The 25,650-nt window shown below is 41.8% G+C and overlaps 1 protein-coding gene across 6 annotated transcripts; it reads left to right on the top strand.

The window, feature by feature from the left end:
• Nucleotides 1-1,548: 1,548 nt before the first annotated feature.
• INIP (INTS3 and NABP interacting protein) lies at nucleotides 1,549-16,735 on the top strand. 6 transcript variants are annotated; one of them, XM_065406190.1, is made up of 7 exons: nucleotides 3,627-3,711; nucleotides 4,159-4,327; nucleotides 6,142-6,197; nucleotides 11,688-11,790; nucleotides 12,659-12,718; nucleotides 13,168-13,258; nucleotides 15,597-16,735. In XM_065406190.1, exons 3-7 carry the CDS (start codon nucleotides 6,173-6,175, stop codon nucleotides 15,690-15,692), a joined length of 375 nt encoding a protein of 124 aa, XP_065262262.1. In that variant the 5' UTR covers nucleotides 3,627-3,711; nucleotides 4,159-4,327; nucleotides 6,142-6,172; the 3' UTR covers nucleotides 15,693-16,735. The 6 variants fall into 6 exon arrangements, with proteins under 6 accessions (XP_065262263.1, XP_065262266.1, XP_065262262.1 ...); XM_065406191.1 differs by lacking the exons at nucleotides 4,159-4,327; nucleotides 6,142-6,197 and adding an exon at nucleotides 1,549-1,626 and having other exon boundaries at nucleotides 3,628-3,711; XM_065406192.1 differs by lacking the exon at nucleotides 4,159-4,327.
• The last annotated feature ends 8,915 nt before the right edge of the window (nucleotides 16,736-25,650 follow it).

Raw genomic sequence — 25,650 nt, 5'->3', positions numbered from 1 at the left:
AAGACAGTCTTTCTAGAATCCATGGCCATCATTAAAAATTAAACAGGTCTGTTCAATTCTTGACCACATTTTTTCCATTTAAAATTAGCTAGTGAGTAGCATGCCCCAAATACGCTCAGAATGTGTGATCTTTGCACTTTGCCATAAATTGTTCCTGCATTCATATTGCCATTTACAAGCAGTTCATAAAGTCTAAACACATTATTATAAGTCCAATACCCACCTTAACACACAGGTGAGCTGGATTGGTTTTCACCAATGAATTTGTCAGTGCTTGGCTGAGGCCTAAAGCCTTGGCAAGAGCTGGCACCTAGTCTGCCAGTGTCACACTCTGTAGTGCCATATTAAAAAAAAAAAAGTAAATGTGTGTAAGTGTAAGCCAGGAAACCACTCACCCTCCTCTAAGTAAGCTATTCTCTGGTTCTAAACATTAAATAAAGCCTCAATCCAGCAAAGGATTTAAGCAGTAGTCCCATTGACTTCAATAAGGAAAATCACTTTACAAATTAAGCACATGCTCAACTACTGTGCTAAATCAGGGCCTAGTGTTGTAGCCCCTGAATGTATGTTCCTCTATATATTTTTTTCTGGGGCTTGCATTATTATTTGCAAAATCACAGTACTATTTATTTCACTTCAAGACCTTTGTGTGCCTTCTAGGAAAAACAAGCAAACAACAAGCCACTTGCATTCTCAGTTTGAATTTATGAAATCATTGCAATACCTTTAAACAATGATTCATAATGTCTGTAGTTCTGCCTTTTGTTTGTGTGTCCTGGGATTCTGCATAGCACCCCATATTCTGTGGGGTTCACACAGGCACAGAACCACACAAAGCACATTGCAGGACCAGGGCTCTAAAGCCTTACATTTCATTTTCAGTTACAGGAAAAATCTGTATCCTAAATGTTCTGACAGCCTCAGGAACGTTAGATTAAACAGGGGGAAGGGAAGGATTAAAAGGGGTTTAGTGTCAGGTCAATAAAATCAAAGACATAACTTAGAAGGAAATCAGCGGCCTAGGGTTTTCAAAATTAGGTGCAACTCCCCCAAGCCAAGGAGAGAAAGGGAGCTGCCCTCAGGTCAGAGGTCACTCTCACCCTGTGCCCTGGTGTGCCTCTGCCTGGGATCTACCCCAGCTAACCCCCAGCCTCCCACTGTGACATGATTCCCCCCACCCCAGGGTGCCCCCTCAGGCTCTATGGCCAGGTCCCCACCCCAGGGTGCCCCCTCAGTGAACCCCTCCCACTGGAACACTCCCCAAGGAGCCCCGCCCCCATCCACTACCCCAGGAAGCCGCCCCGCCCAACCCCACCCCACCACGCCCTATTAGCGGCCGAGGTTGCGATCGCTCCGCCCCCTTTTTGTTGCCAAGACACAGGCCCCGCCCACCCCTCTCTCCCGCCCTCCAGCTCCCCACGCGCTCGGAAGGTGGCGCTGCGCAACGGACTCGCCACTTGAATGGCTCCTCCCATCGCCCAAGGTGATTGGCCACCAAAGGCTGCCCGTCAAACCAAGCTTGAGTCCGCCCACGGGAGCGGTGACGTGTTTCAGTATCGCCCGGGAAGCAAAACGGAGGCCGGGCGTGAGTGTCGCCTGTGCTTTGCGTCATGAACGGGGTGTGGGGTGAGTTCAGCTGCTTTGGGGGAGTCCAACCGTGCAGCGGAGGGAGGGGGAAGAGTCCAAGCCTGCAGCCCGGGGGGGGGGGGAGAGTCCAAGGCTGGAGAGAGGAGAAGAGTCGAGTCCGCTCCTGAAGCGGGGGCGGGAGGGAAGGAAGGGGAAGAGTCCAAGGCTGCATGGGGGGGGGAGGGGTTCAGCCTGAGGGGCTGTCAGACCAGCTCCAGTGGGGCCTGCCCCTCAGTAGTGTCAGTGTGGGTGGGTGGGACTCAGCTCAGCGCTGGGTGGGGCGATGGGTATTGGGGGGGGGGCTGTGGCTGGCCCTGTGGGTAGGTGCCCCTGAACTCACTGGCCTTCCACGGCGTGGGTGTGCCCAGGCTGCTGGGGGGATATGGGCCATGTGCACTCCTGGCCCTCGGGCCACCAGGACTGTTGGGACATGAGTCCCGGCATGGTTCTCTGGCAGCCAGCAGGGGAGGCTGTGTCAGGAGCCTCTGTGTACCTGCCCTGACATCTCCAGGCCAGGACTACCCCATCTCCTCGAGCCCTCCTACACCTGGAGCCCCCACCTCCTGTCTCCTCCCCAAGTCCCTCTCCATACTAGAGGCTTCCCCTCTGAACCACGCCAGAACAAGCCTACGTTGCTCTCCCACTACATGCCCTGATAAGCAAAGCAACCACTTGATCTTACTGCCACAGGTTGACCTGCTCCTCTCCTCCCCCTCTGTATTTACCTTCCCTTAGGCATTGTTGGCATTAATATTTCTACCTAAAACAACCCACCATTGCTACTATCACCGGCACCAACCAGTGAGATCAGGTGACTGCTGAGTCCTTGGCACCTTACTTACCATTGCAGCTAGTCCTGCTCTGAGCAGGATTAGACAACATGGATCAAGCCCTAAGGCTCAGTCTGTGCTAGCAGTCCCACTGTTGCCTCCTTGGTGGAGCTGCATCAGTGCTAGGGAATAAAGTCTAATGACACAGCCTTAGGGCCTGCTGCTTCAAATACTTACTGCCAGGTGTAGCCCTAGTACCTCATTGTTACCTTACAGGTAATAAGCATCAAACCTAGTAATAAGGGTTTGAAGAATCAGCACCTTAGATAATAAAATGTTTTAGGGTAGGGATTTTGTGTGTGAGAAGAGATCAGTGCATATTGTGTTGCCTGAGACATCCCATATAAATAATAAATCATAAATATAAAGTGTGTTAGATGTTTTTGGTGCTACATAAATAACTTACAATAATAAATCACATAGTACAAGTTCTTAAATTAATTTCTGCATGCAGCTAAGGTACTACAACAGACTTGAAAGTATGGAACAGATCCTGAAGTCTATGCAAGTCTCATCATGGAACTCATTGGGAGCAAAATCAAGTCTCTCATGACTGAGTCAGAAAGTGGTTCTGGCTGTCTCATTAGGGATATGATGCATTGATTAGGAACTTAGTTGTCTAGCTAATAACACTTTGGAATCTTTCTAAATGAGTTAATAATAGAAAAGTGTATAAGTGAAACTTAATGCCCCATTTAATAAACCTAAATATTCTCTTGGTGTAAACCCTGTAGAAGACAGGAGTAGGAGAAACAAATATTAGACACTGTTGGTTCCTGTCACAAAAGACTGTCTTGTAAAAACTCAGATTTCAAAATAACACTCAGCCCACAATATAATACAGACGCTCCCCGGGTTACGCAAACCTGACTTACGGAAAAAGCTCTGTAAGTCCCGTAAGCTGCTTTTTGTGTGTGTGTAATTGTCGGAGATACGTTCCTGACTTACGCAAAATTTGACTTACACAAGGCGTTCCAAAACGGAACGCTTGCATAAGTCGGGGAGCTTCTGTAATAGGGAATTCAACTATTTGATCAACTGTGGCATTGAATCAGAGTGACACATTGTAACAGGTGCTAAAAGTAGTCTCTTTCATAATTCACATTGAATGAGAGCTAGGATTTAATTTCAAAGAATGTGTTAATATTTTATGTTTTGTCCATTTTTGCAGATTTGCATTAAGTGGAGAGTTCTAACTGTAATTGGGTAATTACTACTGAAAGTAGCAAGATGGCAGCAAACCCTCCAGGTCAAGGTAATTTTTAAATTAGGTATTCTTGTTTATATCTATTCAACTGCAGACACTTTGCTTTTGTTTTATTCATTCATTTTTCAGGTGTGTTTAAGGAGAAAATTTAGAGGTGATGTTCTGTTCTCATTGAAGTCATTGGGACCAGGATTTCATCCTATAAGTATAATTTAAGGGAAAACAATTTCTGCCATTTTTTGAGGCAGGAATCCAGTTTCCAAGATTGTAGATTAGAAAACAAGCAAGATCTCAATAGGACTCGATTCCCTTTTTTGTTTTAACTTTTTTTAAGTGGGGGGGGGAAAAGGGGTACGAGAAATACAAAACTACTAATTATACTGGGAGTACAGAGTTAGTGCATGTCTCTTTAAACTCAAATCCCAAAAGAAAACAAATGAGACTTTACAGTGATGTAGTATTTTTTTTAAGTTCCAATTATTTTGCTATTCTCAGCGGCTCTTGTACACTGAATTTGGCTCTTGGTTGCCAAGCTGTGCATCTGGGAGCATACTGAAGGTCCAAAGAGGCACAGTTCTGCAAGTGAGAACAAAAGATGAGAGGAGATCTTAGCCATCAAGAATAGATAACAAGAGCTCGAGACCATAAAGAAACACAAAACAAAGTAATGCTAACTATTTTTTTAAAGCTTGTTTATATTATGACAACTGTTGTATATTTAAATTTGTCTAAGTGCCAATTTAGTACCCAAAGAAAAATCTGGCTTATTTTAACATGTTACCATGGCAAAAATTGAAATTAAAAGAACAGCAACAGGAGGCAAAAAATAATGTGCTTGGTTATTGGGAAATACTGGTTTGTTGAACACAGTGATCCCAATGTGGTTTACAAAGTATGGCCCCAATTCCAAGTTGTCCTGTGTAGGTAGAGTCCCATGAGCAGCCCCCTGCACTGAATGTCTTCCAGGGTAGTGGCCTGTGCCCCCAAACCTATAAACCCTAGCACACAAGTAACTGTACACCTAAATGCAGTGGGGCTACTCTCCCACGTAAGTGTTTGCAATACCAGACTTTTAAATACAGAAGTTGCTTCACCTGTCACTGAAGTACAGCCACCGCTGAAGTGGAACAAAGGACTTGTTTATAAGCCCAGACCAATATTGGACATGAAAGAAAGAGATTGTTGTATCAAATAGATGGATTTGGGGGTGGGGGGCAGATGCGGTGATTTGGAGAAGAAAGTACTTATAAAAAGCTTTGTGGAATTCTGCAAAAAAAAAAAAAAAATGGCGGGATAGTCCCATTGACTTCAAATGGGATTCAGCTTTGCAGGATTTGGTCTCAAACACCATCCCTTGTAAATACATGATAAACCTTGGTTTTGGCTATAAAAATCAGTTTAACTCCACATTACAGAGCCTAACAAATATGCCAGTGCTGAATTTAGAGCTTCACTTCTAAAGATTTGAATACAGATTTACAAGTCTGACTCACATGATTTCTTCTTCCTCCTCCCCCAAAGTTTAGGTAGCTTAAAATTAAATAATTGCAGTTTTCCTTTCTAGGTTATATTTCTCAAGTACTCCCTTAAGAATCACTCAAGGGGCTGAATATTTATTTTATGGTATAAAGATTATAAACAAAAGTATTCAAAAAACCCTCTTAAAACTTTAAAGAACCAAAAGGTAAATGGGCAAAAGAACGGGACTCTAAGACAAAAAGAAGAAATGGGGAGTCAGAAGGATTCAGCAATGATCTCCTAGTTCTGCCTGGCCAAAGAGTACTAGCCTAGGTGCAGACTGATAGACACACTTGGCTCATGCATTGCTTGTTGTTATCGGGCTTGCTGAATAGCACCAATATTGGTGCTATTCAGGGAATTTATTCTTTGATGCCTTGCTTCCTAATTAAAAGCACAAGGTTAAGGACTTCACTTCACACCCGTTCTGCTTAATTTTTGAACAGGTAACTTATTCAGACTTACCAAAAGAATCACATACACACGCACACGCGTACGTTATATAAGTAAACATCGTCTTGTATATTTTTGCTCCAAGCAATTGAGCAAACATTTTTTTAAAGATATTTTATCAGTAGTGTAACTCCATGTCCTTACAGCTGTGAACTCAAACTATAAATGTTAAGGTTTTGCTAAACAGGTTTATTTTAGTTTCATCGGAACACATTATAAAAGCACTCCTTTATTGGAGTTCCAAAGGTGAGATGTGTAGGAGGACTGCAAAGCCAAATAGGACTCTGAATAAAAGCCTTACTTTGGGGCTTTTATATCATGGAGCACTTATAAATTTCCTCTAATAAAGAAAAGGAAAAGCTTTTAGTGTGGTGTACAGTGTCCTCAGGAAGTGTTTACAGACCACTGTGGTGCACTTTGAAAATAAGCTTTTAAAGCAAGAAATAAACTGAGTGCTTGGCAATAAATGGTAATACATTCTTAACCATTTGTTACATGTATTAATAGGACTGGTGCTGCTGCTGATGATGATATACTCATGCACAAAGATGGGAACAAAGAAGGTATATGTCTTGTGTGACAGCATCATAGGTTTTATTCTACACGTGACCTTCCTGGAAGCATTAGTGTGATGGTAGCAACACAATAGTTACGTTCTGAGAAAGTACTCTTCCTCTAGGCCCCACTTCAGAGAAATGGAAGAAATACGTTCTGCCTATTTTTCTCTCACAGGGCTAAATTCTGCCAGCTTACCTGCACAGCAGAGCTCTGCAATTTAACATAAGATAAACTTTTGAGGCACTGATGTTGGCCCAAAAGTGTAATTTTCTATGTGCTGTTATTCTCCCTCTGTTAGGTGCTCTTGTATGTCTTCTAGCTGCTATTTATTCACTTTAAGTAGTACCGATTTTTGGTTAAACATTTTTTCTTTCATGCTGACAAAGCCTCATATAGAGGGTGCAGGGATTGGTTTAAAAATGAGTGTGTTAGCCAAGTGCAGTCTTATGAAACTTGTGAATCATTAATCCAACTTAAGCCACAATACAGTGTAAAAAGAAAATTGTATTCTTGCTTTGGATGATGTAATCAAGAGGGAGTCATCCAGCAATTGTACAACTCTTCAGAGATCCAAATGCAAAACCTCGCCCTTGAGGGCATTAGTAGATTTGACATTCCCTGGAGGATTTTGCATCCATAACCTAATGAACAAATTATATTCATCTGTATATGTGGTCATAGTCATGAGGGACAGATAAAATATTAATAATCCTTTAATAATTCAAGTGTAATTTAATGAGTTACTAATATTCATTTTGCTTAACTGCTGCAGAACATATGTGAGACCATAGAATGTAAATTACCACCAAAAAATTGTGTAATAGTCTGCTATATTGTATTTTGCGATTGCAGTAGTCACAATTGCCATATGAAAAATGGTGGAGTAATTACTTACAGATTGCCTAGAAACCCAAAATATGTTGCATAAGTTGTTAGGATTCTGCTATTTCAGATATTTCCTCATAGAATGAAGATCACCATTATGATGATGATTTGTATTTTGATAGAGAAATTACTTTGAAACGTATTCTGAATTGAGCAGAAAGAACGAGGAATGTGGTGGTGGAATATTTTTAAATGCACTGAGACTCAGTGTACAGTATGTATTTACATCTGGGTTCAAGGTGTGGCTCTGTTCTGAAAAGTGGTCCAAAAAGTGGCATTATGAGTTTCATTGTTTCTCGGTGATTTTCAGTTCACATGTGCTTAGATTACAAGTAAAAAGATTCTTCCAGCTGCCAACCCTGCTATCTCAACCTCACCTTTTAAAGTCAAGATCCCCCCCACACACACACATTGCATAGCCTCATCAGTAGGGGAAACATGGTTTTGTGGGCCAAATTAGGCCATCAGTCACATTTATACAATCTGTAACTTGGTGTTCAAGCCTTGTAAGTCTTATGAGGGGAATCTTCATAGGTCATTGCTTTTATTGTTTCAGATTTTCTTGTAAAATATCCTTGGGGTAGGGGTCATGTTCACTCTGGGAGAAGAAAAGGCATTGGGGAAGCAGGAGATAGTTTGTAAAGAAATCCATGCTGCTTTCTCTTGCTTTGGGGCCCAAAGTCCAGAATTCCATGAACACGAATTCCCCCCTTGTGTAAGCTAAGCCCTCTAGGGCATCAATTTTGGTAAACTGTGCTTTTTGCTTCTCTGAAGTGGATTCTCATGCAATTCAAGGTATGTTCCACACTTGTTTTGCATATGAAAAATCACATTGACGCAAGTAGGTTTTCAGCTCACCCACTGAGTTCAGAACATGGCACTTGAAGTTACAGAAGCCAAACTTTAAAAGGGCAGATTTGAGCTGTAAATATCTTGTCCTGAGTTTTAGAGCCAGCTCTGCCATTGACTCGTTATGTGGCTTTGGGCAAATCATTTCATCTCACTATCCCTGTCAGCAAAAGAGGAATAATACTTCTTGCCCATCTACATAACAGGGATGTTCTGAGGTTAAATTTTGGTAAAGTGTAGACATTCTAAGTGCTATTAGAAGGAAATTACCAGATTAGTGAAGGCGTGAATTGAAAGTTCTTCATTAGAAGAATTCTTAGTCTAAAGCCGTTTGCATTTGTATGTTTAAATCAGGCCCTTAGTGACAGTGGTAATATGCTTCTTTGTATAACCACATTTTGGTATAGGAATTGTATAAAGGCAGAACGGAGGAATTAAAAACATTACAATTGCAGCATGGGATTTTTCTAGCTTCTTCAGTTGGTCTTTAATGAAGTGCTTTTAAGCAAAACTGTCTTCCTCTTAAGTATTGCCAGATCTGATCAGAATGGATTTACTGAAGATGCCAGTTTCTCTCTAAATAGGACCCTTTTCCTGTGATTTTATATAAATGTTTGGGTATTTTCCCCCACAGAACACTCTTCAATTACATGAATACTATTAATCAGATTACTTACAGTTAAAATTATAATTACTGAATCAAATTGCTTAATGGACAGCAGCCTTGCCAATGCTTTATTCCTCCCTTTTTGCTGTGCCTGACTATATAATTTCAGAGCAAACAATCACTTACGCTTTAGTCTTGGGGAGATGGGGAAAGAGAAGAGGTAGTAGAAGGACAAAGATCCCTGCTGTTCCCCTGTAGTGTTTCCAATATATAATACTACCTTCCACTGTGGCAAATATGTTGCTAATCATACTTAGTTCATAATCCTTTTCAGACATTTGGATTGCAGTTTAAAATAGCTTATTTTTATCCTACATCTCTAAAATTATTGAAGCATATAACCGGTTTCATGATGAAAACAAGATTAATTGGGGGTGCAAAACTGTTTGGAAAACCATTCACAGAGTAGTTATCCGTGGTTCACAGTCATGCTGGAAGGGCATAACAAGTGGGGTTCCGCAGGGATCAGTTCTGGGTCCGATTCTGTTAATCAGTGATTTAGATAATGGTATAGAGAGTACATTTATAACATTTGCGGACGATACCAAGCTGGGAAGGGTTGCAAGTGCTTTGGAGGATAGGATTAAAATTCAAAATGATCTGGACAAACTGGAGAAATGGTCTGAAGTAAATAGGATGAAATTCAATAAGGACAAATGCAAAGTACTCCATTTAGGAAGGAACAATCAGTTGCACACATACAAAATGGGAAATGACTGCTTAGGAAGGAGTACTGCGGAAAGGGATCTGGTCATAATGGACCACAAGCTAAATATGAGTCAACAGTGTAACACTGTTGCAAAAAAAAGCAAACATTATTCTGGGATATATTAGCAGGAGTGTTGTAAGCAAGACTTGAGAAGTAATTCTTCCGCTCTACTCAGGCCTCAACTGGTGTCCAGTTCTGGGCGCCACATTTCAGGAAAGATGTGGACAAATTGGAGAAAGTCCAGAGAGGAGCAACAAAAATTATTAAAGGTCTAGAAAACATGACCTATGAGGAAAGATTGAAAAAATTGTTTGTTCAGTCTGGGAAAGGAGAAGACCGAGGGGATATGATAACACTTTTCAAGTACATAAAAGGTTGTTACAAGGAGGAGGGAGAAGAATTGTTCTTAACCTCTGAGGGTAGGACAAGAAGCAATGGGCTTAAATTGCAGCAAAGGAGGTTTAGGTTGGACATTAGGAAAAACTTCCTAACTGTCAGGATGATTAAGCACTAGAATAAATTGCCTAGAGAGATTGTGGAATCTCCCTCGTTGGAGATTTTAAAGAGCAGGTTAAACAAACTCCTGTCAGGAATGGTCTAGGTAATACTTAGTCCTGCCATAAGTGCAGGGGACTGAACTAGATAACCTCTCGGGGTCCCTTCCAGTCCTATGATTCCATGAATTTATATAACCAGCATAATGTAAATCTTAGCTAAAAATACCAATTAAAAATGTGTCCCTCATTTACCCCATCTGGTGCTCTGATTTTCAAGTATGCATTTGGTCCATGTATTTTAAGAAAGATCAGATTGCAGTGGGGGTGGTTCTCTATACGAAGCCTGCCCCCATTCCACTGACCAGATCTAGTGTGTTCACTTGTAAACATGTGGCTAAAGACTGCCTGGAGTAGATACGCTGTTGACATTTTGGATTTAGCTCGGGGCTTGTGTAATATGTAGAGGTACTTAAAATGTCCCTGGGATGGTACTGGTATCTCAAATATCTAAGATCAGAGTGCAAAAATTACAACTGTTTTCCTCTCCCGAGGCTCAGCTGTCCCAGAGCAGGGGCAACTGAGTCATCTAGACAGATGCAACAGAGAGTCCTGTGGCACCTTTAAGACTAACAGATGTATTGGAGCATAAGCTTTCGTGGGTGAATATCCACTTCGTCAGACGCATGACGAAGTGGGTATTCACCCATGAAAGCTTATGCTCCAATACATCTGTTAGTCTTAAAGGTGCCACAGGACTCTGTTGCTTTTTACAGATCCAGACTAACATGGCTACCCCTCTGATATCTAGACAGATGTTATACTGGCAACATCGGGTTCCTCGGGTGATGGATGGTTTCTCATTTTCTTGGCAACTGATCTTGCATTGGTCACTGAAAGCCTAAACGTGGGGCTATTTTTTTGACTGTTTTGTGATTTAGGAATGAGGCACTGAGAGAAATCAAAGTAACAGGCAGTAAGTTCTTGACAGTTGGTCCTTGCGGGGGATCCAGCCTTATCCTAGATTTGTATTGGTACAAGTCTTTTAAAGCAGATATAAAATACACAAATAGTGGCTCCTTAAGATGGCAGCCATTTTAAGTGTGTCCCAGTTTCCCTCCTTACTCATTCTGTCACCTGAAACCATCCCTTGCGCCTAAGATTCCTTTCTGCTCCCTAAGAACATTCAATGAACCAAGCAAGGGCAAAACTTTTTTAGATCTATACAGTAGAACTTAACTGTAATACTCTGATTACCAGTCACGCCAAAACTCCCTGATTTCAGTGAGAGGTTATGGCGGTGTAGAGAAAGCAGGATACTTGCGTCTGAGCTAGAGTAGATGGATCGGAAAGGAGAATTTTGTCATATGTCTAATTTTAGAGCAAATAGGCCTGATCATTTACTCATTATTCAAGCAAAACTCTCATTATAGTTCATGAGTTCTCCCTGACTCTGGTATAAAGAATCATGCCCTATGAATGCATTCATTCATTCTTGTCATGCTTTAAAATTGTATGTCCATTCACAAATATATATATAATATGATAAATTTAATTTGTATTCTGACACTATCAAAAAGCCAAATATTTAACGGATACACATCTTGGCTATAGCTGTAAAACTGGTTCCTGAAGAAAACCTAACTAGAGATGATAGCTAATATATTTTAAAATATATTAATATGTATGATATCTTTAGGAAGCCATTTCATGTTATAAAATGAGGAGAGGAAAAATAAAACCTATTTATTAATAGCCTTTCAGATTGGTGCAAAGCTTTGAAGATTAGTATATTCATCATAATGTCATTCTGTGCAGGGACTTTAATTCCATAAGGTTATAGGTGCCCCATGTAAAAAGGCAAATCTAATATTTTTCTGATTCTTACCAGGTTTTCAGAATAAAAATAGGGTTGCAATCTTGGCAGAACTAGACAAGGAGAAGAGAAAATTACTTATGCAAAACCAGTCTTCCACAAATCACCCTGGAGCCAGGTACTTTATGTTCATATACCTGTTTGGACAAAATTTGATTTTCTTTGATGTACAAGTGTGTTCTTTCCTTACAGGTAATCATCTGTAGATCTAAACAAAATACATATTAGAATTGTGTGCTGCATGTCCCCATTAACCAGTGCAAGAATGATGATTGTATTTGTTTCTGGATTCTGAATCTTGACCTACATGCTTTCCGCTTGAGAGAGAGAAATAGGGGTGCTTCACAACTGCTAAACAAGCCCTCTTAAAGGAGCATGCTCCCAGAAAATGTTCATTAAGCTAATATGCTATTTCTTGTGCTTCAAAACTTACCCTTTTAAATCTAGATAGCAAAACAATATCTTCCCCTAATAAAATAAGTGAAAATAGTATTCTATTCCAGTTTTTTTAAAGCAGTGCAGTTTAGTGTTTGTTATAAATCCTTCTGGTCAGAGGGTCACTACTTAGCTCCAAGTATTCACATAGGTCTTAACAAGAGAACTGCTACTTTTAGAGATTTTTTCCCCCCTCCAGCTCAGTAGAAGTGTTTAGCATGAAGCAACTCTGATTGTCCTTAATGGGAGCTGCTGGGTGATGAGCTCTTTTAAAAATCTGGCACTTTAGACATTACAGGTCCGATCCGACTCCCATCAAAATCAGTGTGAGCTGGATTGGGCTCTAAATTAAAAAAAAAATTAAGGAAAGGTAATATTTTGTTTGGACTCATGTCTCAATGATTATTTTTTCAAATTGAAGCCTAAATTATTATTTGTTGCCCACAGATATCTGAGCCATCATTTTATATTCTGTAGCTTATTAACACTTTAGCAAAAAAGGGCCTTCATCTGAGTTCTGTATCAATAGGAAACCTTTTTCCTATATGCAGAGTTCTGCAGCCATTCTGCCAAACATCTGATCTTCCCATCATGAAGAATATGGACCCATGGTTAGTGCTATTGTTTTATCACATATATAGTTTCATCACAAATACTATTTTAGGAGAGTCACTGGGTGGCAATGGGGAAAAGGGCAAAAGCTATAGTTAAGAAACTGACTGTCAAATGACTCTGGCACGACACCAGTGGATTTCGATTGACATCAGTGGAGTTACACCAAGAAAAGTGAGATCAGAATCGGGCTCCAAGTCTGTTAGGCTTCTGGGTTTAGTGTGGCAACATTTGGTATTCTCAGCAAAATGGTTCAGCCAGTGCTATTGCATTTTCTCACTTGCATATAAAAAAAAAAATCCCAAATGTCAAGTCATGGATTTAAAAACAAAATCCCAAATCCCAAATCGTAGAAAATCATGGAACCCATTCTACCCATGACCCAACATGACAACAATGCGGCGTTTCTTACGGAGGCGCAATTATACCTTCCTCGTCTTTATTACAGCATTGCTCTTACAAGATCTTCCCTGAACAAGGATTTCCGGGATCATGCGGAGCAGCAGCACATAGCGGCACAGCAAAAAGCAGCATTACAGGTGAGTGTCCAGATCCTCTACTTGGTTTTACTTCTGTTTTTTAACCCAGGCAGAGAACAACCTTGTATCTACAGAGCTTAGATAAAGTATCCTTAGAAAGGTTTCTTCTTAAAGATTTTTCTATATTTGGCAACATAAATGAAATTCCAACCCCTCCATCATGACTGCAGCATGCCTCCAATTCCTTATTTCCATGATACACTATCGGTAGGTTGGTTTGCACTACCAAATTGCTGTTACACCATTACATTGTTGTAAAACAATTTAAAAAGCCCCCAAATGCTAGCAGCACAAATGAACTCGAGGCAAAATTCTAGCTGGCATCACAATAAAAAAAGCAGAGGTGGAGAGAAGTTAGAGATCTCTGGCCTCATCACTTTGGCAGTGGGAAGTAGCAAGGGGGCTTGGGGCTTCGACTAACCTGACCTTATAGGAACACTTGGTACTCCAAGAAAGCATGCACATGGTGGCCTGTGCCTTTTTTAGATAGCTCTGACTTAAGTACACTGACAGGTTTGGGCCCTTTGGGGTGTCACCTGATGTGCTGGGGTACCACTGAGTCAGACTATTCTGCCAGCCTGGGTTCCCATTACTTGGCCTTGCTAGGTTAGGCTCACATGCCTCTTCCAGCCAAGCACACAGGCAGGGTCACACCCAGCTGCACAGAGAGAGATCTGCTCTGGAAAGATTCAGCTTTAGGGGCTTGCCCCAACCCTCTGGTGCCCACTCCCTTTAAGGGGTACAAAAAGAGAAGACTGAGAGGGGACATGATATCAGTTTTCAGGTATCTAAAAGGGTGTCATAAGGAGGAGGGAGAAAACTTGATCACCTTAGCCTCTAAGGATAGAACAAGAAGCAATGGGCTTAAACTGCAGCAAGGGACGTTTAGGTTGGACATTAGGAAAAAGTTCCTAACTGTCAGGGTGGTTAAACACTGGAATAAACTGCCCAGGGAGGTTGTGGAATCTCCATCTCTGGAGATATTTAAGAGTAGGTTAGATAAATGTCTATCCGGGATGGTCTAGACAGTATTTGGTCCTGCCATGAGGGCAGGGAACTGGACTCAATGACCTCTCAAGGTCCCTTCCAGTCCTAGAATCTATGAAACCCAAAGGTTTTATGAAATTCACCCCCTCCCTCAATGCGGAGGGAGATATGCAGAACTCCTTGCCCACCCAGTTAGAAATCATATAAACTGGGTTATGTTATAAACAAGAAAGTAGTTTATTAACTACAAAAGGTGACTTTTAAGTGCATATAAGAGATGAATCTGCTTTGTTCTGTCTCTGACCAAATAAAGCAAAATACACAAGCTAAGCTCAATGTACTTAAGAAAGGTTACAAAATGTAAATTCTCACCCTAAATGTTATTTTAGGCAGGTTGCAAAGTTTCTGTGGTTGAGTTCCAGTTATATTCCTTTTCAGACTGGACCTCTGTCTCAGACTGGACTCCCGCCTGGCCTTCCCTTCAGGTGGCTTTAGCAGTTTTTCTTCGTGCGCAGACAGGCCATAGAGAGGAGGAGTCCCATTTTCCTTCCTCCCCACCCTTAAATAGGATTTACATAAGACAGAAATCCTTTGTTTCCCAAACTTGACTCCCCTTCCCTTCCAGTGGAAGGTTACAAGAAGTCCCAGGTAATGTTTAGTATCAGGTGACAAGACCACCTGACTCTGTAGGATCACAGCGTCCATGAGTCAGTGGCAGTATGGAGTGTCCACAGGAAGGCCAAGCTTTTCACAGTCTATTGTCCTCGCTTATGGGCCGTTATCGCTGTCTGGCTTTTCCATTGTTGTACCTGAAGTGTTAGCAGCAGGCATCACCCAAAATAGCATAGTTGAAATACAGATACATAGTCAATATTCCTAACTTCAGATACAGAAATGATACAGGCATGCAAATTGGATAATCACATTCAGTAAATTATAACCTTTCCAATGATGTCTTGCAAGACCCATCTTGCATAAGGTACATCTCAGTTATTCATTCATATCATAAGCATATTTTCATAAAGAATATGGAGTGAAACATCACATACACAACAAGCACAATCAAGAGTGGGGATCTATACTGACAGTTCTCGGCATATGGTTTGTGACTCATTTGGTTCCCACAGATCAATAGAGGTCCCAAATCAATGGGAGCAGGAATTGGTCCCCAATTGGAATCCCAGTGGGATATTAGAAGCAGACTAATTCATCTGTTTGGAAGTTTGATACCAAAGCTTATGAGCAGGCTCAGACAAATGTAAAATAAATGCAAAACATGAAGTTTAAACTCTGAATTATTATGGAGCTGGCGGGGGTTTAATGATTTAAACAAGTGTTTTCCTCTTTCCAGCATGCACATGCACATTCTTCAGGATATTTCATAACCCAAGACTCTGCATTTGGAAATCTTATTCTTCCTGTCTTACCTCGACTAGAGTCGGAATGAGGGCTGTTCATTCTCAGAATGAAGGAGATGAATATGTTGTCCATTGTCGAAGCTGCCATCTTTCAGAACTACTTTATATGATTTGGAAAACAGATTGTGAGCTGTTTAAAAAACAACTGTTTTTTTTGTTTTTTTAAACATTTGACCTTTTTATTTTAAAAAAGCCTGTTTCATTCTGGATTCATATGCTTGTCTTCCATGGTTGAGTCTGGCTTCACCTGAGAAGAGGTGCTGTAGATTATTATGGAACTGACAGTATTCTTCTTTACTTAATTTCTTTTGTCAGCTCAGTCAGAGTAATACTGTTTGCCTGACATATCATTCCTACATTTTATTTTTCTGATTTCCTCTCTTCTTTCATTCAGTTGGAAGGAAGGACGCCCCACCCAGAATTTGAGAGGTTTGTTCTAATCTGCATTTCTAAAGTATCTGTCATAGTATCTATGTACTGTACTTGACCTTAATGAAAGCAGACAAAGTCATCTTTGTCTATCCTAAGACAGACATGGATTCAGTAGATAGATCAGTCACTTTCATTCGCTCTGTGCAGGAACATTATTAGTGCACCCTAATGTTTTTTATGTTTAGTCTTTGTAACAGTATCCTGGTTTCCCAGGTAGTTAGAGATACTATGTGCCAGTATCTCAGTTTGAGTATATAAAACCTAATTATTAACCTTGTGAACAAATAATCTTGTTTGTGTCTAATTATCCTCCTCTTTCCTAGTGATATGGGGTAAAAATTCCCAAAGCATTTAAGTCCCATGAAACTTATCATAAGTTACTTAGGCACTTTTGAAATTGTTACCCATAAAAGTTCAAGATCTGCCCTCGAATTCAAAATGTCACGCTTTTAGGGTTTTATTATTCTTTCAGTGCCTTTGAAAGTGTGTGTTTGTGCTGCTCAAGTCAAAGTTTAGATTCTGTCTCTGTAAATTCTTTTCCAGGCTCATTTCAATTCTGGCATCCCATTTCAGCACTAGGTTGAAGCTTGGCATACCAAGTCTACTGGTTGGATAAATTATTTTGGAAGCCGAACAATACTGGAATAAAGACACTTATTTTGGAATAGAGTTTGCAAAATACTGGTATAGCTTTATCGGTATAGTTATACGGCCATAGTTCTGCTGGTCAGTTTTCCCATGTAGACCAACCCTGGGATATTGGTGCCAGGGAGCTTTTTATTATTTATTTATATATATATATATTATAAAAAGAAAGTAGTGAAGATCTGGGCTTGGAATCTGCTGGTACACTCCCATACACTATACTGGTGCCTATCTTATTCTCCGAAATCTCAGCTTTCATTAAAAAAAAAAAAAAAGTAAGTCACTAGCTATTGTGGTTGTAAAGAAAACTTCAAAAATGTGAACTGAGTATAAGTGATGCAGAGGTGAGTGTGCAGGGAGCTGGGACCAATAGCTTAGAACTGCTCTATTCATCTCAGGGAGGGGTTAACTCAGGTGCCCCAGTGATGATGATTTAAATCTCAATGTTTCATTTTTCATGTATGAGAAAGAAGAGGGAGAGTCACTGATCTGCACAGTTTGCAGCGAATGCCGCCTCAAATTGGTGCCACAAGAATGTGGTGTCTAAGAAATACCATTTTTAATTTATCTCCATGGAGAAGGAGCCTAGCCAAGGAACATAGCACAAACAGTGGGCATATTGAAGTCCCAGCAAAGTGACACCATGCTCCAGTGGAACTCAGCTGTACAGTCCTATTTTGACTAGCTGCACAATCTACTATGAGCAGAATCTCACTTTGATGACTCAAATGTGCGGGGTTTATTTTAAGGGTAAAACTTGGAAGAATATCCCCCTTTTCCACCCCCACCCCAAACACGCTTCTCATTCCTGGTGATGGCTATTATGTGATTATCTTTAAAACTTGCTTTACTTTACAAATTGAAACTTCCAGCTCCTGTTCTACAACATGAGTCAAATGGCTGTGGGTATTTTGAAAAAGTTGACATGCATGAATCTCAGTGTGCAGAAGAGCAAATATTTCACCACAAATGCTCAAAATATAGAATCTTATTTAAATGGCAACTACCAGGCACAAATATCCAGGATTCAGAAATGTAAAACAAGGAGGTGGATTTTAGCTTTATAGTATCAAAGGGGTAGCCGTGTTAGTCTGGATCTGTAAAAGCAGCAAGGAGTCCTGTGGCACCTTATAGACTAACAGACGTATAGGAGCATGAGCTTTCGTGGGTGAATACCCACTTCTTCGGATGCATGTCGAAGCTCATGCTCCTATATGTCTGTTAGTCTATAAGGTGCCACAGGACTCCTTGCTGCTTTAGCTTTATAGTTAGGAGTGGGGTTTTGTGGAGGAGGGGGAGGGTTGGCCTGCCCCAGCAACCAGCTTCTCAATAGAAAAGAATTGAAAGATAACTTTTCAGTGGTCTCATACAGGCTACAGATTATAAGTGGTACAAGCACCAAAACAGGCAAAACCCTCACCTTGTCTAAATCAGCATATGTCCAGTGAAGAAGATGGACCTATACTTGTTTACACTAGCTGGGGCTCAGGCCCAACGTGTTGTGGGATAACAATACATTCAGTTAGTTACAAAAGAATTTGCAATAGGAGGAAGAGGACCTAGGCTCAAAGGTGGAAGAATTTTAAAAATACTCACAATGTGGAGAAGCTGGAAGGGTATTTTTAAGCTATAATGCTTATAACTGTTCTGTGTAATTGCAAGGGACTTGGTAATACATCTAGGTGTAATTAACTGTCAGTGATACAAATAGTGTATGTGGAAGCTTCTGTCTGTGAAACCAGAGTCTAGCAATTAGTGTCATATGCCTCAATTTGTCTTACCACACTTACCTTTTCTTTTCCACTATTAATCAGCATTAAACTAATTCATACATCACCTATACAGTCATCTAAGCCGCAGCCTCTCATACTGAAATTGTATGTTCAAATTCAAATGATTAACAGTTGTAATCACCCCAACCAACACCACATGCTTGGGCTTCATAAGGTGCCTCTATACATGAGGAAAATCTAGTGGTCAGACTTCTGCTGATCTCTATTATCGTGCTCACCTATGTACTCATGCATACAAGCCATGTTTTTCCATCTATTGTGTACCTCTGTATTTAAACATACCTGGAACAGTGATATTTACACAAGAACCCTGTTAATCAACTCTCTACAATACCAGTTGCCCGCCTGTATGCCCAGGACAGATTCTGACCTCACGTTGGTATACAGGGACAGTAAGTCCATAGCGTTACTTCAGATTTACTCTAGATCACACTCTAGGCCACAGTGTCTATGAAAATGGGGGAAAGGGGAGCAGTCCCAATGTCTGGTCAGGTGATCCATCATTTAAAAAACAAATGTATCTCATGTCTGAGTGACGTCTACACAAAATTCCCCTACTGTTAACAAAAAAAGTTGGACATTCACAAGAGCCATTTACATAGTGGGCAGAATTGCTAATCACACAGAATGTTCAAGGTGAGGCTTATGCTCAGCCAGATTTGGCTCTCCCGTTGTTTTAAATCCAGTCCTGTCCCAGGGGGCCTTCAGTAGAGAGGCTCACCGATGGGGGAAGTATTCAATAGGAAGTTCTTTGGCTGAAAACCCCCTGCTGGAGTGAAGAGCAAAGAGATACTCCCAGGGCTAGTAGCACCAGCAGATAGGGGAAGTGGATGAGGGAGAGACAGGTACATATTATCTTTGTAATGGAATGATTTTTACCAAGTGCTAAGCCTAGGTCTGAGGTGTTCAGCTGAAGTTGATGATACCGATTGGATTTGAAGGCTGTTCTCAGTAGCAGTTGAGTCCATTGCAACCTTAAGCATCTCAGCTCAAGAAAAATCTCTGAATCGTCAAGTGATCAGATGCTGAAGACTAAGGTTTTCTGTTAAAGGAGAGTATGAAGAACTCAGTGGTAAAGCTATGAAAATGCAGCTTCCGTTTGCTGCCAGTTAGTTCTGAGAGTCTGGGTTTTCAGCAATGTGAAAAAATTAAACAAATTGTTTGAACTTTGAAAATGACTTACAGCTGGTGCTATCAGAGATTCAACTAAACATTGCATGATGCTGGAGTTCGAAACAGGCCCATCCTCACTAAAATTGCATGCTGTTTCTGAACACACCAAAAAAATCCATATTTTCATATTTTTTAAAACCCATATTAGATTGGATTATATAATTAAACTGTATTTAGTTGAATAAAGTCACAAAACCATCTGCACTGTGTGAGTGTTGAATCTAGTGTCCTGAGCTGGTTAAAAATTAAATAAATATGTGGTTTTAGGGAGCCACCAAGTTTTAAAATAGCTGTAAGGTAGCCGCAATGCTAAAAGTTTGGGACTCTCAGAGTCAGAGGGCAATGTCAGCCTTGAATTCTCTTAGCTGGTTTTGTTTTCCATGCTCTCACAACTCAATTAAATCTCTCCCCTTTTTTCTGATGCTTCCTTTTCTTCAGACACTAGTCAATTATGATAGTTGGAGAAAAATTCATAGTAATTACAGCTTCTCAAAAGTTGCTAATGAAAAGTTACAAAAGGATTGCTGCAACTTCTAGACCATCTACATTGGGGATCTTCTATAATTTGGCTATTATATATTTTCCGTACCTGTGTTTTGTCACCTGTTATTCTGGAGTCAGACAGATACACTTCATGCAGCACTATCACTTCCTCCCCTCACAGTGCCTTGGCAGTGTGGCCAGAACTTGCTCAGATAGGTTTGCCTCTCAGGGCCAGTCTCAGTGTACATTGATAAATCTCCATCAAAGCCAACCGTGCTATGTTGACTTAGCCCAGCTGAAGATCTGGCTCTCTTGGCTTTACTGCTCGCTCAATGCAGATCTTGAGTAGAAATGTTTATACCAAAACAAGACAACCCCTCTCATTCATCCTGATGTAATGTGCAGAAAATAGCTTCCTATAGCTACCTTCATGCTTCTCTTCAGAAATGCAGTCTTATCAAGTCCAAAACAAATATAGGTAAGTAATACCAGGTGACCCTTCCTCAAAGGGAAAGGTAGTGTGGGGAAAAATCATTATCTATTCTTCCTAGTGAGGCCTAGATTTATTTTCATGTTTATGTTTAACTGGCTTTATGGTGCTCATAGCACAAATAAGGTTGAAGAAGCCTTGCCAAGCCATTAGAGCAGGGGTTGCCAGCTTCTGGCACGCGGCTCGCCAGGGTAAGCACCCTGGTGGGCCGGACCAGTTTGTTTACCTGCTGCGTCCGCAGGTTCGGCCAGCGCCACTTCCCGCAGCCCCCATTGGCCTGGAGTGGCGAACCGCGGCCAGTGAGAGCCGCAAGCAGCCGAACCTGCGGACGTGGCAGGTAAACAAACTGGCCCGGCCCGCCAGGGTGCTTACCCTGGTGAGCTGCGTGCCAGAGGTTGCCAACCCCTGCATTAGAGTGTGGGGCCACCTACCCAGTCCTCGCTCTGAGCCATTCTATTCCCTTTGATGTCATCATAAAGTGGCTTCTTGTACTGAAGCCCTGACAATTTCCTCATGACACTTTCCAAAGGGAATAGGAGAATAAATACGGAGAAGGACTGGAGGATTCCCTGTGTGTATTATCTCAGGGAAGGGTGTGACAACAAACCCAGGGCATTGAGGCCAGGAGTGGTTTCTTCTGAAGCATTGAGCTGCTCTTCCTAGGAGGTAGTCTTACTCTTCATGGGCAGTCCTTCCAGATGCTTTTCTATTGACAGTTCTGCTCCCCAGCACTGCTGCAGCGGTATTGACCTAGTGATATAAAAGAGTTCCCTGAAGAGCATTTGTTAAAGGTTTGAGTGCTGAGTGCACTCCCATCCCTACTGGAGTGGGGCTTTGAATGCAAAAGAATAGCTGTTTGAACAAGTAGGTGTGCTGTAGGGAGGGCCTGGGTGACTACCTGGCTGCACCCTGCCTCTGACCTTCTCCCATCTACTGTAATTACTCCTTCACTGTCCTTCTGAGAAATCAGTTCCTCAGAGGCCACATGCATAAGGGAAGTGGGGGGATATAATTATGGTGGGCTTGAGGTTCAGAGTTTTTCTGAACTTTTCCAGTGCCAAGGGCTCTTTGATCCCTTTTGGTGTGGTCCCAGCTCTAATAAGCAATATTTCACCGTAGGTGGCTGTTCACCTCTCTGGCACTGGATATTGTAATCACCCAGATACAAGCATAGGAAAGCTTTAACCTTTCTAAAAATCCTACCGTACATAGCATCTCAAGGCATTGCACTTAAACCAGCCCACCACTAGCTTAGTTTTTAGTGGTGCCCTGGCTTGCATGGTGATACAAAAAGAAAGGGGAAAGTGAGCACATGGGGCCTTCTCCATGCAGCAGCAAGGCAGTATGGTCATTCATGTGGTATTCCTGAGAGCAGGATCAGTTTGAAGTTAGTACTGCTAGTGCGTGTCTTCTTGAGTAGCTAGGGGATAAATCCTGTCCAGGGCCAGTGCTACCATTTTTGCCACCCCCAACTAAAAAAACAAAAAAAAACAAAAAAAACCCAACCACTTGGACTGTGCCGCCCCAAGAATGGACGGAATGCCGCCCCTTAGCATGTGCCGCCCTAGGCACATGCTTCCTCTCATGGTGCCTGGAGCTGGCCCTGATCCTGTCCTTTGGACCACAGAGAAGTTCCACAGAGACTATCATGCCGTGGCTGAACTAAATTCCATGGCCTTTTATACAGGTGCAGCCTTAACCCTGGCATTTCCTGATATTGAGTTCTTAACTGTGCAACCCTAACAGTCTTTAGACCATAGATGTTTTTAATGGAATATGGAGACGTGCTCTTTAGCTTACACACAGCCTGCCATCCATGATTTGATATTTTCTGTGGTTCACTTCCCACACTATTTCCTCAAGGACAATGTACTGGAGGTGGAACGAACAAAGTAAATGCCAGATAATTGTCTTGGGTACGACAGAGCCATACTCTACAATTTAAAAGCTGAAAACAGTGTGAAAGCATGAGAGATTTGGCAATAACTGACATGTCTAGTTGTGGCTCAAAACTATTAGCCCTTCATCTGCTTGAACACTTGCAGCAGAAGAAAAATTTCCAAAGTGTACTGATACAGGTGCTGAACCTATTCCATTTGAGTAGATCCCTGGCTGTGTTTCCGAAGATGAAGCACATACAAATGCTTTGACCAGTTACTTATATACACTTTTGGATTGCAGCATTTTCTGCCTAAATTACATCAAGTCAACATGATTGTGCGGAGTGAGTTCTTTCAACATTTTCATCTGCTGCCCCCTACAAGAGGTTTACTAGTGCAGTTTGACCTCCTATAAAACTCTAGTGTGATCCACCCCATTTTTCCCAACAGGCATTTTCTCTATCTTCTCATTCTTATGTTTATTTATTATTTTTACTATGGGAGCACCTCTAGGCTCCATCTTGAATCAGGGCCCCTTTGTGCTGGGGGCTATCCATACATGTGAAAAGAGAGACAATCCCTGCACTGAAGAAGTTGCAAACTAACCAGACAGGGCAGATGAAAGGTGGGAACAGATAGTGTACTCATTTTACAGGTGAGGAACTGAAGCAGAGAGAAACTAAGGGTCAGCTTTTTGAAGGTATGTAGCCACTTGAAGATGCAGATAGGCAGCTAGAGAGGTTCAGACCAAAGTGCCTAACTCCTGTTTAAATCAATGGGAGTTAGGCACCCAAATTGCTTTTGAATATCCCATACCTTTCAAATTTTGGTGCTAAGTGACTTACCCAGAGTTCCACACTAAGGCTGTGGCAGAGGCAGGAATTGAATTTAGCACTCCTGAATCCAAGCCCACTGCATTAACCACAACAGCAGCCTTCCCCTTACCAGTGCTCTTTTTCTCAAGTCCTTTTCCAGGTCTAGAGCCTTTGCTTGTTTTCCCCCATCTCGTTCCTTAATTATTTTTAATATACATTTATATACTAAAGTCACTGGTCTCCTACCTAATATTGAGGCGCAGCAGAATGGAGCCATCTGCATGTCAAAGCCTCACATCTCATGGGGATTGCTCTAGTATTTTAATCCCAATATTTATTATTTTGTTTTTATTTATTACAGACACTTTAATGCTGCCGCTGAATAGTATCTGGATCCCCTGCCTGTGGCTTAGGTTGAAACAATACAGTTCCAATGTATGAGACAAATATCCCATGGACCACTCAGCACCATGCTTGAAATCTTGCCTCTCCTGAAGTCAACTTTACCATTGACTTCAGTGAGGCCAGGATTTAACCCCCAGACTTAAAAGAACAAAGATGAGGATATTGACAGTAGACCAGAGGCTACAGGAAACTGAGTCACCACTTGTGAAAGCTTTTCCATAAGTAGGGGTGGCTTGGAATGCCTAATCACAGACAAAGCCTAGCTTTCTGGGTCCTTGCTTTCCTTAGCTTCTGCACTGTATCAGGCACCAAAGGCAATTACTCAGGAAAGGCCAGTCACTCTAGAATAGTGAAACATGGAGCCACAGGGCAGCAACAGAGTTAGTGGGACCCTGGCAGTGCTCCACTCTCATTTCTGGTAGCTGTACCCAGCTGTGACAGTCCCACCCAGCAAGAACCACTTGCTAAAATTAGCTTTCATGCCCACAAGATGTTCTTCCTCATTGGCAAATGCGGCATCCCCTTAAAAAAGCCCCAGAGGGCATTGGTGACCGTATCAGAGGCTGAGACGTTGGGGAGGCTGTGTGGCACCTGTTGTGCACTGAACACTCTGAAAGGTTCTGTTGGAGACTACTTCTGCCATTAACACTACTGTTGGGACTGTGCCAGATACAATATAGCCTCTATGAAGTGAGTGGTGGAGACAGACGATAGAATCTGCATTCTCCAGCGAGATCCCATGCTGAATAAGGCCACACAAGACAAGCAGCTGGAAGCACTGAAGGCCAAGGTCATGGACCTTATAATTGTTCCTCAACCAGCTTTCCTGTAGTGCTTCCCAGAGGGCAGTACTTTGGGCATGCTCACTGAATGGGTAGCTCCACCTCTGCTGACGGTAATTCCCTTCTCCCACTACGGATGCAGAACGGAGTGGGTCCATGGATCATCAGGGCAAAAGCTAAATGAGGGACAGGAAGCCCCACCCCTTTGTTGCTGTGATGGCTTGGTGGCTACAGAGGTGCTCCTAATTTGGGGACACTGAGGTGAGGAATGCCCTCACCCAGCTGGAAAAGCTCAGTCATCCAGAGCTCAGAATAAGTCAACATGCCTGATGCATGTTCCATTAAAGGCTGGCTGAAAATCCTGTCAACACTGCTCATAAACCCAGCATGTCTGTAAGGTTATTCTGCAGGTAATAAACTGTGAAACACTCACGTAGGCAATGGGAAATCCTTCTCAGGGCAGACGTGTACTTGACAGAGCTTTCTATAACAACCAGCAAAGGCAATTTGAAGACTACTAGGCTAAGCAGATTTCACACACGGCCAGGAAATAAGCCCCCTACAAGGAGAGTCTGCACCATTGCTGGATTTACACAGAATACTACAGCGTACTGTAGATGGCACTTTGTTCCTATTGTCGGTTAAGGAAGCCCCTTCCAGCAGATGACAATTTTCCCCTGGGGAAATTATTTCTACTCTTTCCTTTAATGCAGGGAGTGTGAATGAGAGCAGGGGAAAGAGTTTCAGTCACTCTGGGGTGAAAAATCATTGCTGCAGTGGGAGTCTGAAATAGATGCCAGGCTGCTGATCAGCCACGGATTCTACCCTCCCTCATCAGTTACTCCTCCTAACCAAGCTCATCCAGGCACTGAATTATGCAAGGCAGCTACATGGAGTTCTATCTGTTATCATTAAGCTCGGTAATCTGGATGCTTTTGTGACAGCGGATGCTGCTGTTGGCATGGAGTTTTTGTAGACTCCAGCTTTATATGTAAAAATCAGTTTGAAGCTTGCCTGATCTCATCCAAGGGTTATATTAATTTTAAAAAGTGTAAATTAAAGACCAGTGAGCCTACATATAGGTTAGTG

This window comes from Emys orbicularis, chromosome 6, assembly GCF_028017835.1.
Source record: "Emys orbicularis isolate rEmyOrb1 chromosome 6, rEmyOrb1.hap1, whole genome shotgun sequence".
Taxonomy (NCBI): domain Eukaryota; kingdom Metazoa; phylum Chordata; order Testudines; family Emydidae; genus Emys; species Emys orbicularis.
Note: the sequence above shows the minus strand (reverse complement) of the source record. Positions and strands in the feature narration are given on the sequence as shown.